At 38.0% G+C, this 17,816-nt stretch overlaps 1 protein-coding gene across 10 annotated transcripts in view; it reads right to left on the reverse strand.

The window, feature by feature from the left end:
• NRXN1 (neurexin 1) overlaps positions 1 to 17,816 on the reverse strand; it is a 1,786,277-nt gene that overhangs the window by 1,440,719 nt on the left and 327,742 nt on the right. For all 10 annotated transcript variants that reach the window (XM_077282466.1, XM_077282464.1, XM_077282462.1 and 7 more), the window contains one exon: positions 13,174 to 13,218. In XM_077282466.1, coding sequence (XP_077138581.1) covers positions 13,174 to 13,218 — 45 coding nt within the window. Of the gene's footprint in view, positions 1 to 13,173; positions 13,219 to 17,816 lie in introns of those variants that run through there.

Consider the following 17,816-nt stretch of genomic DNA (forward strand, 5'->3'; position numbering starts at 1 on the left):
ATAATAACAGATGCGGATTCTTTACTGTAAGAGCAGTGAGACTATGGAACTCTCTGCCGTATGATGTTGTAATGAGTGAGTCATTACTTAAATTTAAGAGGGGACTGGATACCGTCCTGGAAAAGTATAATGTTACAGGGTATATATACTAGATTCTTTGATAGGGCGATGATCCAGGGAACTAGTCTGATTGCCGTATGTGGGGTCGGGAAGGATTTTTTTTCCCCATGGTGGAGCTTACTCTTACCACATGGGTTTTTTTTGCCTTCCCCTGGATCAACATGTTAGGGCATGTTAGGCTATGGGTTGAACTAGATGGACTTAAAGTCTTCCTTCAACCTTAATAACTATGTTATAGATAGATGATAGATAGATAGATAGATAGATAATAGATAGATATTAGATACTTCTATAAAGAAATAAAGGATCAAGTGAAGAAAAAGAGATAGGAGGAAGAAAAAACGAGTGAAAGAGAGGAAAATAGAAAAAGGAAATGAAAGAAAGAAGGAACAAAATAAAAATTGATCAAGTGGATCCACGGGATGGGTCTGGTGAATCTTTTCTATATATGCGCAAGTGGGAGGCCGCCCTGGAGCGGCGTATTTCTCCCCGAGAGTGGTCTGTTATTTGGAAGAATGCCGCAAAATCATCAGTGTGTACTCTCTATAGAGAAAATATATATAAGACTAATGCACTGGTATCACACTCCAGAGTTTCGGCACGGACTGAATCCCTCTGTCCCTCCCTCCTGTTGGAGATGTGGGGGAAGCACTGGGTCCCTCATGCAGATATTCTGGTCATGCCCAAAAATTGTGCCCTTTTGGGGTCAAGCTAATTCCCTCATTGACAAGGTATTGCATACAGATATAGAACTAAACCCGCTGGTGCTTCTCCTGGGTCACGGGGCGCCGGGTATGGGCAAACTCTCCACTAGATTATTGCAACATATCCTTACGGCGGCCAGATGCCTGATTGCGCATCTTTGGAGGCAGCCGAGTCCCCCTTCGCTTCAGATTCTCATTAGATGGATCATGGATGTCAGAAGGACGGAACACCTTACAGCCTTACTAAATGACTTGGTGGCGCGCTTCCAGGCAATATGGTCCCCGTGGGATTATTATGCAGCGGGATCCGACCTGTAGTGCGGCTGAGTTCGGATTTGATTAGTCGATTTAACTGAGGTTTTCCCCCCTTTTTTCCTTCCTTCTACCCCTTATTGTCTTGTCTTGTCTTTGTTATTTACGCCTTTGTAGAATTAAGGTCATTTATAACCTTACATCGTTTACATCGTTTATATTGTTTATTGTTCATGCATACTATACAGAAACTAAATACTTGTAAGACCCTGTTTTGTTTTACAATGTTTAATAAAATAAAAATTTTATGGTTAAAAAAAAAAATTGATCAAGTGGAAAAAAAAGAAACAAAGAAAAAAAAGAAAGAATTGGGAGAAAAAATTAATGGGAGAAAGAAAGAAAAAGAGAGAAAGAAAGGATGAGAGGAAGAAAACAAGAAAAAGATGGGAGAGATAGATAGATAGATAGATAGATAGATAGATAGATAGATAGATAGATAGATAGAAAATAGATGGATGATAGATAGATAGATAGATAGATAGATAGATAGATAGATAATAGATGGATGATAGATAGATAGATAGATAGATAGATAATAGATGGATGGTAAATAGATAGATAGATAGATAGATAGATAGATACATCTATAGATAGATAATAGATAGATAGATATATAGATAGATAGATAATAGATAGATACAGCTATAGATAGATGATAGATACTGTAGATAGATAATAGATAGATAGATAGATAGATAGATAGATAGATAGGTTGATAGATAATAGATAGATGATTGATAATAGATAGATACATCTATAGATAGATGATAGATAGATAGATAGATAGATAGATAGATAGATAGATAGATAGATGATAGATAGATAATACTGTAGATAGCTAGATCGATACATCTATAGATAGATAATAGATAGATAGATGGATAGATAAATAGATAGATAGATAGATAGATAATAGATAGATGATAAATATAGATAGATAGATATACAGTACAGACCAAAGGTTTGGACACACCTTCTCATTTAAAGATTTTTCTGTATTTTCATGACTAGGAAAATTGTACATTCACACTGAAGGCATCAAAACTATGAATTAACACATGGGGAATTATATACTTAACAAAAAAGTGTTAAACAACTGAAAATATGTCTTATATTCTATGTTCTTCAAAGTAGCCACCTTTTGCTTTCATGACTGCTTTGCACACTCTTGGCATTCTCTTGATGAGCTTCAAGATGTAGTCACCGGGAATGGTTTTCACTTCACAGGTGTGCCCTGTCAGGTTTAATAAGTGAGATTTATTGCCTTATAAATGGGGTTGGGACCATCAGTTGTGTTGTGCAGAAGTCTGGTGGATACACAGCTGATAGTCCTACTGAATAGGCTGTTAGAATTTGTATTATGGCAAGAAAAAAGCAGCTAAGAAAAACGAGTGACCATCATTACTTTAAGAAATGAAGGTCAGTCAGTCTGAAAAATTGGGCAAACTTTGAAAGTGTCCCCAAGTGAAGTGGCAAAAACCATGAAGTGCTACAAAGAAACTGGCTCACATGAGGACTGCCCCAGGAAAGGAAGACCAAGAGTCACCTCTGCTTCTGAGGATAAGTTAATCTGAGTCACCAGCCTCAGAAATCGCAGGTTAGCAGCAGCTCAGATTAGAGACCAGGTCAATGCCACACAGAGTTCTAGCAGCAGACATCTCTACAACAACTGTTAAGAGGATACTTTGTGCAGCAGGCCTTCATGGTAAAATAGCTGCTAGGAAATCACTGCTAAGGACAGGCAACAAGCAGGAGAGACTTGTTTGGGCTAAAGAACACAAGGAATGGACATTAGACCAGTGGAAATCTGTGCTTTGGTCTGATGAGTCCAAATTTGAGATCTTTGGTAACAACGACCGTGTCTTTGTGTGACGCAGAAAAGGTGAACGGATGGACTCTACCTGCCTGGTTCCCACCGTGAAGCATGGAGGAGGAGGAGGTGTGATTGTGTGGGGGTGCTTTGCTGGTGACACTGTTGGGGATTTTTTCAAAATTGAAGGCATACTGAACCAGCATGGCTACCATAGCAACTTGCAGCGGCATGCTATTCCATCCGGTTTGCGTTTAGGTGGACCATCATTTATTTGTCAACAGGACAAAGACGCCAAACACACCTCCAAGCTGTGTAAGGGCTATTTGACCAAGAAGGAGAGTGATGGGGTGCTACGCCAGATGACCTGGCCTCCACAGTCACCAGACCTGAACCCAATCGAGATGGTTTGGGGTGAGCTGGACCGCAGAGTGAAGGCAAAAGGGCCATTAAGGGCTAAGCATCTCTGGGAACTCCTTCAAGATTGTTGGAAGACCATTTCCTGTGACTACCTCTTGATGCTCATCAAGCGAATGCCAAGAGTGTGCAAAGCAGTCATCAAAGCAAAATGTGGCTACTTTGAAGAACCTAGAATATAAGACATATTTTCAGTTGTTTCACACTTTTTTGTTAAGTATATAATTCAATATGTGTTAGTTCATAGTTTTGATGCCTTCAGTGTGAATGTACAATTTTCATAGTCATGAAAATATAGAAAAATCTTTAAATGAGAAGGTGTGTCCAAACTTTTGGTCTGTACTGTATATATAGATGATAGATAGATAATAGAAAGATATGATGATAGATAGAAAGATAGATGCAGTAGACAGATAAATAAATAGAAAAAAAGAGTAAACAGCAGCAGTGAGTATAGGGTGCAAAGCCTCATAGGTGCAGTGCTTACAGATAAATCAAAAAAGTTGAGGCAGCACACCATAGATCAAATTTAAGGTGTTATTTATTAGCCCATGTGGCGACGTTTCGGTCCATGAATGTGGACCTTTCTCGAGCCTGATAGTTAGATAGATAGATAATAGATAGATATGGGATAGATAGATAGATAGACAGATAGATAGATATGAACATATTTATACCGTACATTATAAAAAAAGAAAATGAAAGTGAAATTAAGCAAGAAGGAAAAAAAGAAAGAGAAAGAAGGAAGGAAATAAAGATATATATATATATATATATATATATATATATATATATATATATACATACTAGCACTATCTTTGTACATTAATCATATAGTATCATTTTTTGTTACTATTCTGTGCTTTTACATGGGGCTGCAGGTAAGCCGTGCACAGTGGATAGTACATTAGGCATTGCTGCAGCTGTCGTTCATACACTTCCCATAGTGCTGATGAATACGATATGTAATACTAAACTAACAATACTTTATTATGGGGATAGAAGGCAAAGGCTTCACACACAGCAGAAATCGCCCCCACAAAACTTTTATTATATTTCATCACTATAATAACTTTCTTTCATTTAATGCGCCACAGTGTTGTTGCTATGAGATGTTACCGAAATGCCAAGGAAGGGAATTCTTACTCTAAAAGGTTATAATTTTGCTGTGAGGTTAAAAAAAAGTCAAGTCTCACTGTGCCCCAGGAAAAAGCCCTTCGCCCCAGTGGAGAAATGAGAGTTATTGCTAAGGCAAATGAGAAAAGCTGTGCATTTCACCCCAGCACTCGCCTCTCTTCACATCAATACTGCAGAATCTCAGGGGCAATGGTGGGACATATTGAGCTCACATTTTTCGCCTGTTTTTACATAGAGCTTTTATGAAAAATGGAATTATTTTAGTAGTGGCAGTCTCTGACCCAATAAACAGCAGGACATTGAGCTGGATATACACACTGAATTATTGATAGCTTAAAAGGGTTTTTTCAGGATCAATCTATTACTAGTCTATTGTTAAGGTAGAATATCAGAATGGGGTGGATTATACCCTCAGCCAAGGCCAGGGTAAGCAGCTAGAAAATCCAGCCGAGGCCCACTGTGCTTAATGCACCCTCTCGGCCCCAATTTCCTATTAATATATAGCGGATATGTGCACTGCATGTATGGAGTGGGCTAAGTTAAGTCAGCTTCATACTGAACAGGCGTCAGCTGCGTTATACAACCTGCATCTTAGTCTAATTGCTGAGATCAGAGCTAGCTCCGAGCTTAGGTTAAACACTTACATGCTACTCTAAATCGCATTTGAGAAGTTAGGAAAAAAAAAGAAAGAGCATGCAGATTAGGAAAATGTACACACCAAAAGATACCAAGACACCTCATATCCTATAAAGTTGAGAACAAAATTTCTGTATACATGATCCTTATTTTTCTTCTATCAATGAGAAACATGGCGTCGAGAATCATTGAAGAGAACAAGACGAACATGGTGTCAGAAGGAGGACTTGACTTGATATGTACACTGCTCAAAAAAATAAAGGGAACACTTGAACAACAGAATATAACTCCAAGTAAATCAAACTTCTGTGAAATCAAACTGTCCACTTAGGAAGCAACACTGTTTGACAATCAATTTGACATGCTGTTGTGCAAATGGAATAGACAACAGATGGAAATTATTGGCAATTATCAAGACACAATAAAGGAGTGGTTCTCCAGATGGGGACCACAGACCACATCTCAGTACCAATGCTTTCTGGCTGATGTTTTGGTCACTTTTGAATGTTGGTTGTGCTTTCACACTTGTGTCATGAGTCGGACTCTACAACCCACACAAGTGGCTCAGGAAGTGCAGCTCATCCAGGATGGCACATCAATGCGAGCTGTGGCAAGAAGGTTTGCTGTGTCTGTCAGCGTAGTGTCCAGAGGCTGGAGGCGATACCAGGAGACAGGCCAGTACAACAGGAGACATGGAGGGGGCCGTAGGTGGGCAACAACCCAGCAGCATGACCACTACCTCAGCCTTTGTTCAAGGAAGAACAGGAGGAGCACTGCCAGAGCCATGCAAAATGACCTTGAGCTGGCCACAAATGTGCATGTGTCTGCACAAATGGCTAGAAACTGATTCCATGAGGATGGTCTGAGTGCCTGCCGTCCACAGATGGGGGTTGTGCTCACAGCCCAACAATATGCAAGACGCTTGACATTTGCCACAGAACACCAGGATTGGCAAATTCACCACTGGCGTCCTGGGCTCTTCACAGATGAAAGCAAGTTCACACTGAGCACATGTGACAGATGTGACAGAGTCTGGAGATGCCATGGAGAGCGATCTGCTGCCTGCAACATCCTTCAGCATGACTGGTTTGGCAGTGGGTCAGTAATGGTGTGGGGTGGCATTTCTTTAGAGGGTCACACAGCCCTCCATGTGCTCGCCAGTGGTAGCCTGACTGCCATTAAGTACCAAGATGAGATCCTCAGACCCCTTGTGAGACCATATGCTGGTGTGATTGGCCCTGGGTTCCTCCTAATGCAGGACAATGCCAGACCTCATGTGGCTGGAGTGTGTCAGCAGTTCCTGCAAGATGAAGGCATTGAAGCTATGGACTGGCCGCCCGTTCCCCATACCTGAATCCGACTGAACTCATCTGGGACATCATGTCTCGCACCATCCACCAACGTCACATTGCACCACAGACTGTCCAGGAGTTGGCAGATGCTTTAGTCCAGGTCTGGGAGATCCCTCAGGAGACCATCCGCTGCCTCATTAGGAGCATGCCCAGACATTGTAGGGAGATCATACAGGCACATGGAGGCCACTTACACTACTAAGCATCATTTCCTTGTCTTGAGGCATTTCCACGGAAGTTGGATCAGCCTCTAACTTCATTTTCCACTTTGATTTTGAGCATCATTCCAACTTCAGACCTCCAGGATATTAGTTGTGATTTACGTTGATCATTTTTTGGTTTTATTGTTCTCAACACATTCCACTATGTAATGAATAAAGATTTCCAACTGGAATATTTCATTCAGTGATATCTAGAATGTGAGATTTTAGTGTTCCCTGTATTTTTTTGAGCAGTATAGTTTGCGGAGAAAAGACTCGGTTTCCATTGTAATTGTTCTCATTTTAAACTCCGTTCGTTATAGGCTTAGGAGTCCAATGTGTGGATCCACTTACTGATAAACAGCTCTCCATATACACACTTTTGCTAGGAAACCTGTCAATCACTAAGTAGGACCTCCCACTGGACTCCTAAAACTAGAATAAGCAAGAATTAAAATGAAAACTGAATATTATGTTGAGTTTCTTCTAACCAAACTGTTCATTACTCAGTTCAGCCTCTTCTGCTTTATATTCTCCATGTCCAACATGACAGGTTCCCTTTAAACAAATAGATCTTTGGTGACCAAGAGACAACAAAAAATATTATATATATACACATACATATACATATATGTATATATATATATATATATATATGTAAAGACCTAATGACAGAATACTAAGAATTACATATTCTTCCACAGTAACACTGAATTTAACTGATACATTCCTACTAGAATGCCAGTGGGTAAATTTGCTTGATTTGGCCAGCTAATTTGATTCAGTTAAAAAAAATTGGTGGGGTTCAAAAGCTTCCCATTTTTTACGCTAAGAGGTTCTTCTAAACTCCAAAGCATAATAAAGGGAGGGAAGTGGAGGGATTCAAAATGTATAAAAACATATTATACTCACCTGTCCTTATGCCACCTCCTCCACTGCAGCTCCCTGGTCCTCCACTCTTTGGTCTGTCATATGGTCATGTGGGAGTGATGCACGTCATTGACTATAACAACATGCGTCCATGTGGGACTAATCAGTGGCATCAACATAGAAAAAAATGAATACCAGAGCGGGAACCAAAGAGTGTCATTGTGGCGATCAGTGTAAAAACAGCCTATGAAAGGTTAATTAAAAGCATGTTTTTGTCTTTTAACCCTTTTATGACTATCAAAAGAATGCCGCAAAATGATGGCTGGCCTCCATATTGCTGGATACATGATAACTGAATCCCCTAAAAATTTTGGATTCACCAAAACCTGAAATTTTAAGGAAGTTTGCAATGAATGGAAAACATTTTGATTCGCTCTCCTCTAATTGCCATGAAGCCCAAGATCGCCGTCGGCATAATCGGTCTTTTCCTATTTCTATTTGAGTTGATCAGTGAGAGATCACTGTGGTTGTGTCCCGATGAAGAAGTTTGTAAACCTTGAAACGTGATGACTAATAAATCTCAATTATACCACATCTCTGTCTATGATCGTATTTTGGATATTGGCAGCGCGGATTCTGAATCACCACATTCCTCATTCTATTAAATTCATGAGTTTTGTGCAAGCCCCAAAATTCATTTCATTCTGTCTTGAACTTTCCAGCAGGAAAACTTGCACATTTTGCAAAATGTTAGAAATAAATGAAGCAAAATAACTGGCATACATAAAATTACTTCGCGAGGTGGGATGGTGGGACTGGAGTTGACTTGTACCAAATTTTGCAACGCTTAAAATTAAACATTTCATTGGTAAAAGCCTCATTGACATAAAGATCCAAAAACTGATCAAAAAATACAACATGAAAATAAGTGCAAATTGTTTGATGACGTTGTCGCAAATCAAAAAGTCACTGATGGAGAGGTACTAACACCAAAAAACGGGCGGGAAATGCAATAATGAGTTAGACCCTTGGTGGATATTATTCAACTTGTACAATCACCTATTTCATCAACATGATAAGTATTTATGTACATGTAATATTATAATATCTCTAGCACTATTATACCATTTAATATGAAATGTCAACTATGTACTGCATGTATCATACTTGTTATTACTGATTAATCATTAATTATGTGATATTGCGTGCAATATACTAAACTACATGCTAAAGTCAGTGTTTTATATCTCTTGAAAAAGGTTCCAGAAGGAACTGAAATGTTACTATTGGATATGAACTAATGAAATAATTTCATTTTTTAGTCTATTGTACTGCTTTCATGTCTGAATCTAATCTATTATGGACCTGGTTAAGATTAGAATTGGACTTGCACCATATACTATGACAATGCTGTTTCTTTTTTTATAAATAATAATAAATAAATAAATAAATCTACATACAGTAAAGACCAAAAGTTTGGACATACCTTCTCATTTAAAGATTTTTCTGTATTTTCATGACTATGAAAATTGTACATTCACACTGAAGGCATCAAAACTATGAATTAACACATGTGGAATTATATACTTAACAAAAAAGTGTGAAACAACTGAAATTATGTCTTATATTCTAGGTTCTTCAAAGTAGCCACCTTTTGCTTTGATGACTGCTTTGCACACTCTTGGCATTCTCTTGATGAGCTTCAAGAGGTAGTCACCGGAAATGGTTTTCACTTCACAGGTGTGCCCTGTCAGGTTTAATAAGTGGAATTTATTGCCTTATAAATGAGGTTCGGACTATCAGTTGTGTTGTGCAGAAGTCTGGTGGATACACAGCTGATAGTCCTACTGAATAGACTGTTAGAATTTGTATTATGGCAAGAAAAAAGCAGCTAAGTAAAGAAAAACGAGTGGCCATCACTACTTTAAGAAATGAAGTTCTGTCAGTCCGAAAAATTGGGCAAACTTTGAAAGTGTCCCCAAGTGCAGTGGCAAAAACCATCAAGCGCTAGAAAGAAATTGGCTCACATGAGGACCGCCCCAGGAAAGGAAGACCAAGAGTCACCTTTTTGTGTTTTTTCTCTCTGAATTGTTGCATTCTGTGCAAGCCGGGGTGTGGCCTCCCTGTTTCTGAGCTAGAGACTATATATAAGGCTTCCCCAGTCTGGTGTTTCACTGGTTGGGCCCAGTCCTTTTGTCTGCCCTTATTCACACTGAGGTCAACATTGACACATGGTAAGGTTTTAATATTAGACAGTGTAGGACTGTCCCTATCAGAGTTACCTTGACGAGGTGGGATGGCTTTTGTGCTATTTTTTGATCAAAAAACAGTATTACTAAAAACTCTGTTATTTAAAAGCACTTTCGCTTTTTTACTTAGTTACATCAGGGTTTTTGCTTACTTTTTTCTCTTGTAGGTTTTAATGTTTTGTGGCCAGTGTGAACATGCGTTTAACCTCTGCATGTGTACCAACTCAAGTTAAATTCAATTTTTTGTTTTTTTTTCTTCATGGTAAAATAGCTGCTAGGAAACCACTTCTAAGGACAGGCAACAAGCAGAAGAGACTTCTTTGGGCTAAAGAACACAAGAAATGGACATTAGACCAGTGGAAATCTGTGCTTTGGTCTAATGAGTCCAAATTTGAGGTCTTTGGTTCCAACCACCATGTCTTTGTGCGACGCAGAAAAGGTGAACAGATGGACTCTACATGCCTGGTTGCCACCGTGAAGCAAGGAGGAGGAGGTGTGATGGTGTGGGGGTGCTTTGCTGGTGACACTGTTGGGGATTTATTCAAAATTGAAGGCATAATGAACCAGCATGGCTACCACAGCATCTTGCAGCGGCATGCTATTCCATCCGGTTTGCGTTTAGTTGGACCATCATTTATTTTTCAACAGGACAATGACCCCAAACACACCTCCAGGCTGTGTAAGGGCTATTTGACAAAGAAGGAGAGTGATGAGGTGCTACGCCAGATGACCTTTCCTCCACAGTCACCAGACCTGAACCCAATCGAGATGATTTGGGGTGAGCTGGACCACAGAGTGAAGGCAAAAGGGCCAACAAGTGCTAAGCATCTCTGGGAACTCCTTCAAGATTGTTGGAAGACCATCCCCGGGAACTACCTCTTGAAGCTCATCATGTGAATGCCAAGAGTGTTCAAAGCAGTCATCAAAGCAAAAGGTGGCTACTTTGAAGAACCTAGAATATAAGACATAATTTCAGTTGCTTCACACTTTTTTGTAAAGTATATAATTCCACATGTGTTAATTCATAGTTTTGATGCCTTCAGTGTGAATGTACAATTTTCATAATCAACATAAAACTTAGCACTCAACTTGGGATGCTTGAACAGAAGAATTTATTTTGCAGTATACTCAAAACGTTTCTGTTTAACATGAACCTTCTTTAGTTACATATACGGAATTCATGTGATGAATGAGCCCGGAAGTCAGCGGGCCAAAATAAATCTATAAATCTATGAAGGGGGAAACACAGCCATGGTATGCGGAGAGAGGTACTTTAGGAGAATGTGGTGTAGGCGTGCATACCGCCAGACGCGGAGTCCACCGCTGTACAATTTTCATAGTCATGAAAATACAGAAAGATCTTTAAATGAGAAGGTGCATCCAAACTTTTGGTCTGTACTGTATATTTATTTGTAAAAATAGAAACAGCACTGTCATAGCATATGGTTCAAGTCTAATTCTAATTGCAACCAAGTCCACAATAGATAATATCCAAAAATGGAAGCAGCACAATAGATGAAAAAATGAAATTCCTTTAAATAATTATATAAATAAAAATAAAATAAATATATAAATACAAATGTTATATATATTGTTCTATAAATTACTATATATATATATATATATATATATATATATATATTTATTTATATATCATTTATACTTACACACTTATTTATTACATTTGTATTTATACAATTATTTATATTTTATATACATGTTTTTATATATTGTCAGATATTGTGAAATAATATATATATATATATATATATATATATATAATTTTTATTGTATATATATATATAATAATTTATTTATTTTTGATTTTACAATATCTGGCAATTCGATTGCACTGCAGTAAGTAACCTTTGCTATTCTATTGTAAGGCACCAGAGGTACAAGAGAAAAACGCATCTATACAGGTAAGCTGGAAGGGATAGCTTGAAATTGTCCCTCATCTGATCTATAATTTACAGTATTTTCTATTCTCAGATATATCCACAGTCTCGCAGGACTCTCAGGTCCACATTCAATGAAGGAGCAAGACAGTCTCAACGGTTGGAATATTTTAAATATTAAAAGAACATTCAGCCATAATGTCCCACACTTTGTAACATATATACGGTATCTGTATTTTCTAAGCAGATAAGAACATTAAACAAAAACTAGATCAATGATAAAAAGAATAAAAATATTATACTCCTAGAACCTGAAGGATGTATATTTGCATGTTACATTATAGGAACACGTCAAACAAAAATCATATAGCATGTAAGCTAAATACAGAGAGAGGCACATAATTAGTTTTCAATTTATCACCTATGTCACCAGTACTATGTTCCACAGAACGTTTCTGAGGGTGAATATATCAAGTTTTTATCTTATTAATATATTGCAATCATCATATCATATACCACTGTGTACTTACAATTGCTTATTTTGCCTTTCTACCCGGCTAATTCTTCTCTTTTCCATTAGGTCTATGGCATCACGTGATTAAAAACTGACTAGCTGAATTCTTCTAAGCTCTATGTAGAAACAGGAGATCTATTTTCCCTGTATGAGTCAAGAGTCACTGCAAAACTTCCTGACAGTGGGAGGAGGAGCAGCTGGGTCAGGAGTTGAAGAGGGGAATGATAAATGCTGGGACAAAAGACTTCCTGATTCTACATAGAGCACAGAAAATAGAAAAATTAAATAATTACACCAAGGTGTTATGTATAGTGGAAAAAGCACCTATTTTTGGGAACTGTCCAGGAATTCATGGTCGATTGACAACTCTAGTCAACGGTCGAAATATCTCTTTACAGCCTATATTGAATTGAATGTTTTCACCTCATTAGCACTAGGGAAAGGGTACATTACTGAATGACAAGTCTGTTGTATTGAATACCTAAGGACAGAGTGAAAAAAGCTCACCATACACATTAGATGGTTGTTGGCCAAACACTGTTCGTCAAGTAGCCATCTTGACCGGCTATACCATATACAGGAGTGATCAATCCAGAAATGTTTGCTGGGAGCTTATCACCTGGTGAGAATATGATTGGTAGTCCTAAATCGGACATGCCAAATCGACACTTCGTTGGACAATTGACATTGTGACTGTCAGCTGAACCCATTAATATTGGTGGCTTTGGCCGGCACTAGTCTAGTAACCTAATGTACTGTGGACTCATTTGTAAAGACGCTCTTCTATTGATGATTGCCTCCAGACAGTAATAAAAAAAATTAAAAAATAAATAAATAATAGAACTAAAAGTAGAATAAAATATAAGTAAAAATCAATTTGATCACTAATATATTATTATTATTATTATTATTATTATTAATGCATTATATTAATCAATATAACTTTTGACTTACCTGTTCCAGCTCCTTTGGTGAATAATTGCTCGGCTGCTATATTGCCTAAAAGAAAAAAATATAAAATGTATAGGTGAACATCATAATATGACAGATCTAAGGTGATTAAATATAGCCTTTAATTAAACATCACACAATGGAGAACACAGAACTACACTAATAGCCCATAGAGCTGAATAGTCAAATGTACAGTATGCGCTCTGGTTCATTTGCATATATTTAGTCAGTATATCTTTTGTTAGAGGCCACTGCTGTGAACCACCCCATGGACATTTCAGAAGACTCATAAAGCTTTATGATACTGAAATTCTACTGGTAACCACTGCATAGCGTTTAGTAAGGGGTAAACCAAAAAGTTATCTCCTCTTTCTGGCTGAAGGATTCAAATGTTTTGCAAATTAAATTTTTATATTTCTTTATAAATGACAGAAAATTTATTCAACATCTACAGACAACATGTATGGGTTGCCTTTTTTAGCATAGCAAATTTGCTTGATCTATACGCAAACATTGCAAATTCCAGAGTGTCCCACTGTTGGGGTGATTAACAACCTGTAGTAATAAGAAAAACTGTGCAGTAAGTGTCTGTTCTCCCTCTAGTGCCACCATAGGAGAAATGAAGCAAAAAGCTTTGAAAAGTTCCAAAATTTCTAGGCAACTTTAGGTGTTTTCATACCTGTTTCCCTTAGCTCTGCCCATATGGGCCGAGCAGGGTCAATGTGGGGACGTGAAGCGATAGATCATCTATTTATGGTGTAGCGCATGGAGGCAGACACTCCAGATTCATGGTGTCGTGCTCTTCTTCATTAATCAGGATTGTCTGACTCCCCCATAGCCCCTAATCACGACCGATAAAAACATAACAGCTCTTAATGAATCGAGGCCTACGACTTATGTATGCTTAGCCAAACTTAGGGTATGTGCACACGTCCGGATTTCTTCCAGAAATTTCCTGAAGAAAACCGGAAATTTTCTGCAAGAAATCCGCATTTTTTTTTTGCGTTTTTTTCCCGTTTTTTTCCCGTTTTTTAGCATTCTGCAAGCGTAATTAGCTTGCAGACTGCTAAAGTTTTCCAAGCGATCTGTAGCATCGCTTGGAAAACTGACTGACAAGTTGGTCACACTTGTCAAACATACTGTTTGACAAGTGTGACCAACTTGTTACTATAGATGCTGCTTATGCAGCATCTATAGTAAAAGATAGAATGTTTAAAAATAATAAAAAAAAATAAAAAATGGTTATACTCACCCAGACGATCTCCTCAGCGGCGTCCGTTCCTATAGATGCCGGTGTGGTTCAGGACCTGTGATGACGTCGCGGCTTGTGATTGGTCGCGTGAGTCACATGAGCGGTCACCTGACCAATCACAAGGCAGTGACGTCATCACAGGTCCTGAACCACACCATCTATAGGTACCGAAGAGAGAGCATGCACTGGAGAGGCGGGAACACTTCGGGGGCCATCAGAGGGTGAGTATATGACTATTTTTTATTTTAATTCTTTTTTTTTTTGACCAATTATATGGTGCCTAGTCCGTGGAGGAAAGTCTCCGCTCCTCCACCCTGGGTACCAACCGCACATAATCTGCTTACTTCCCGCATGGTGTGCACAGCCCCGTGCGGGAAGTAAGCAGATCAATGCACTCCTAGGTGTGCGGAATCCCCGCAATTCTGCATTTTTAATGAACATGTTGCTTTTTTTTCCGAACATTTGCACAAAAAATGCGGAATACCCTGTAAATAATAGGAGGCATATGTAAGCGTTTTTTTCGCATTTTTATCACGTTTTTATAGCGAAAAAATGCGAAAAAAACGCGAAAAATCCTGCACGTGTGCACATGGCCTTAGGTTACTGTTGGCTGAACGATTGCTTGGTCTTCAGCTATCTTTCCAGACAACCAAAAACACAAGAACACTTGGCTCAGTAGTCCTGAGTTTCCTTTTACAGAGCCACTGCGAAAATCATCTGAGACGTTCAACAAGCTGGATCATTCTCTCCCCAGACATCAATCTGTCCCGAGTGAGTCAGGAGCCCCATACTCAGTAGACAATTGGCCGATGTCACCGATATTGGCAGGTATGTATGACTTGAGTCTAATGTTTATGATGCCTTTAGTTTGGTATGTGGGAGATTTCTCAGTGATCCAGGAGTTTGGACCCCGTCAATCTAATCTTCCTACATTTCAAAACTGTTATATGAGCATTTTTGGGCAAATTTACAGTTTAAACTCTTTCTAAAGTGCAATTAGCTTATATATTTCAAGTAATGCAATATAACCAGACTGCAGGTACGGCACAGCTGTGGCTATCACAGAGGTGCTATGTATTCAACAACCTGATAAACTTTGATATATGTGTGATCAAAAGCACAAACAATAGCGAAACAGACAATTACCAAATTACAGCTGATTTGAGATAATTTATATATAAAAAAGGGATAAACCTTTGGTAGACAATTAAATACAAATTACAGGCATTTTTCCTGGTGAGGATATGAAATACTCTAATATGCTCAATTACCTAATTACAGCCTAAAATGTTTTCTACCCGTGATTCATGCTGCAATTATTGTGAGAGAACTTTACACAAATACATAAAAGGGTGGATAACCCTACAGTGGTAATAAAAAAATGCTCTGTTTTAGTTCAGTTTTAACACCTGTGGGGATGATGAAAGTAATGATTCCAGTATCATCATCCTGCACAAACTACAGGTACAGGTAGAAGCCATCAGAGCAAAGGCAACTGTCAGGGAAGCGGGGTGTATCCTTATTAAAGGCCCCCATACACAGTAGTTTATAACTGGCCTATCCCACCTATCTCAGTGGAACTGGACAACTGTCTAAAGTGTATGGAGGTCTCCTAAAATTCCCTCAATAGATGATGTTGAGGAAGAGAAAATTTGGAAAGTTTGAATTCAAAGAGCCGGCCTAGATACGTTAGTGCCGAAGCACAAGCATGTTAACGCAAGATTGGCATTTATATGTAAAGGAGAGTATGAAGATACAATACATGTTTAGCCAATAGCTAAAAGAGTGCTAAAAGAGTGACATAGGCCCCTGCACATTGAGAATAAAAAACATCATATGAGAAGCATTTGTTTTTCTTTTACAAGACATGCTTTTTTAATGAGTTTGAATGAGTTATCCACTTTGACAACCCTTTCTGTTCTCCAGGTGAAAAGCTGATTATAGATTTCCACCATAAAGATTTGGAAAAGGTAGGGTAATCTGAGAGCAAGTGTTCAATTTTCCCACAGCACTCCTAGAGGAATAATGAAGCATTGCACCATTCTAATTGCAATCAATGCTCATGATAGATCCTCCAAAAAGACTGTAACTTTTCACACCCTGAAATAAAGAATGTCTGCAAGATGAAACTCTCCTCTTCTCCTTAACTCAAAATACCCAAATGGAGAATTTTGAAATTAGTTTCCTAAAACAGAAAATCCACTTGTTCTAGTCCATCTTTGCATGAACCTAAAGCCTAGAGGGTAAGCCGGCTTTTGACCTTACTTTTTTTATGGTTTTCAAGACCCAGCTGAGATCTCAGACTTGAGACCCAAATTTACATAAACACTAATGAAGGGTCTTACCCCATAATTATCCTCATATAATTTTCTTTCTAATAAAAGGAAAGAATATAGAAAGTTATCATTGATAACTTTAAAGATAAGTTACACAAAGACACACAAATAATTATAAAATATCTCTGTCCGGTGGGAGCAGACTGTTATTTTCATACATTCTGTAGATGAGTTTTCCAACAAGTTCACACTCATTCCAAGGGAAAGATTAGTCAATAATTGTAAATGTGTAAGTCCTGAGGCCACATGCAATGTTATATTGCACAAAACTCCAGGTATCCATAATAAAATTGCTTTGTGGTTATCTTTTCAAAATCATTCCACTCAATTATTTTATTGCTTACAGAGCTTAGTGATGAAACGTTGCCAGAACATCTTCTATAAAAGCATAAATATTTAAATAGATATACAGTCGATCCACGCATGGCCTATTGTCTGTTACACTTTTATTAACTCTATAAGAAGAGAATCACAAAAGATCATTTTTTTCTAAAGTTAATTTTTCTGGCAGAAAAGTCAGCGAAGGAAACCTGGAAATCTTTTTGAGTAAGCTAATTTGGATGCTGTTTTTGTGTATGGTGTGTTTTTGGGTTCTTTCTATTTCTTAATAATTTAGTAGCCAAGTTTGTTCATTTTAACCAGGCAAAAAATATCTAAAAATATATAGATTATTTTTCTTCCCACAATGATGAAAAATCCTGGAAACTTTAAAAAACAAATTAACTTTTTCTTTCATTAAAATCTATAAGATGGTTAGCGATGGTGATGGAATTGGGAGGAGAGGTGAGAATACCAGTTTATTATATTTTTACACCCTTCACAGCAAATCGAATCATCCCTTCTCCCAAATTGAGGGATTCTACATACATCAAATTTTGGAAGATTTGCTCATCACTAATCAGTACATCCTTAGATTGTCCTTATTGAGACATAGCGGGGTCCATAATAAAGCTTTACAGAAGGAAAGTTGGGTTCTGCCAGTGAAAGACTAAGTAAGAATATTGATAACATAAGATTTCAATAAATCTATTATAGTGTGATTTTTCAAGAAAAATGAA

The sequence above is a fragment of the Ranitomeya variabilis genome, chromosome 2, assembly GCF_051348905.1.
Source record: "Ranitomeya variabilis isolate aRanVar5 chromosome 2, aRanVar5.hap1, whole genome shotgun sequence".
Classification (NCBI taxonomy): Eukaryota; Metazoa; Chordata; class Amphibia; order Anura; family Dendrobatidae; genus Ranitomeya; species Ranitomeya variabilis.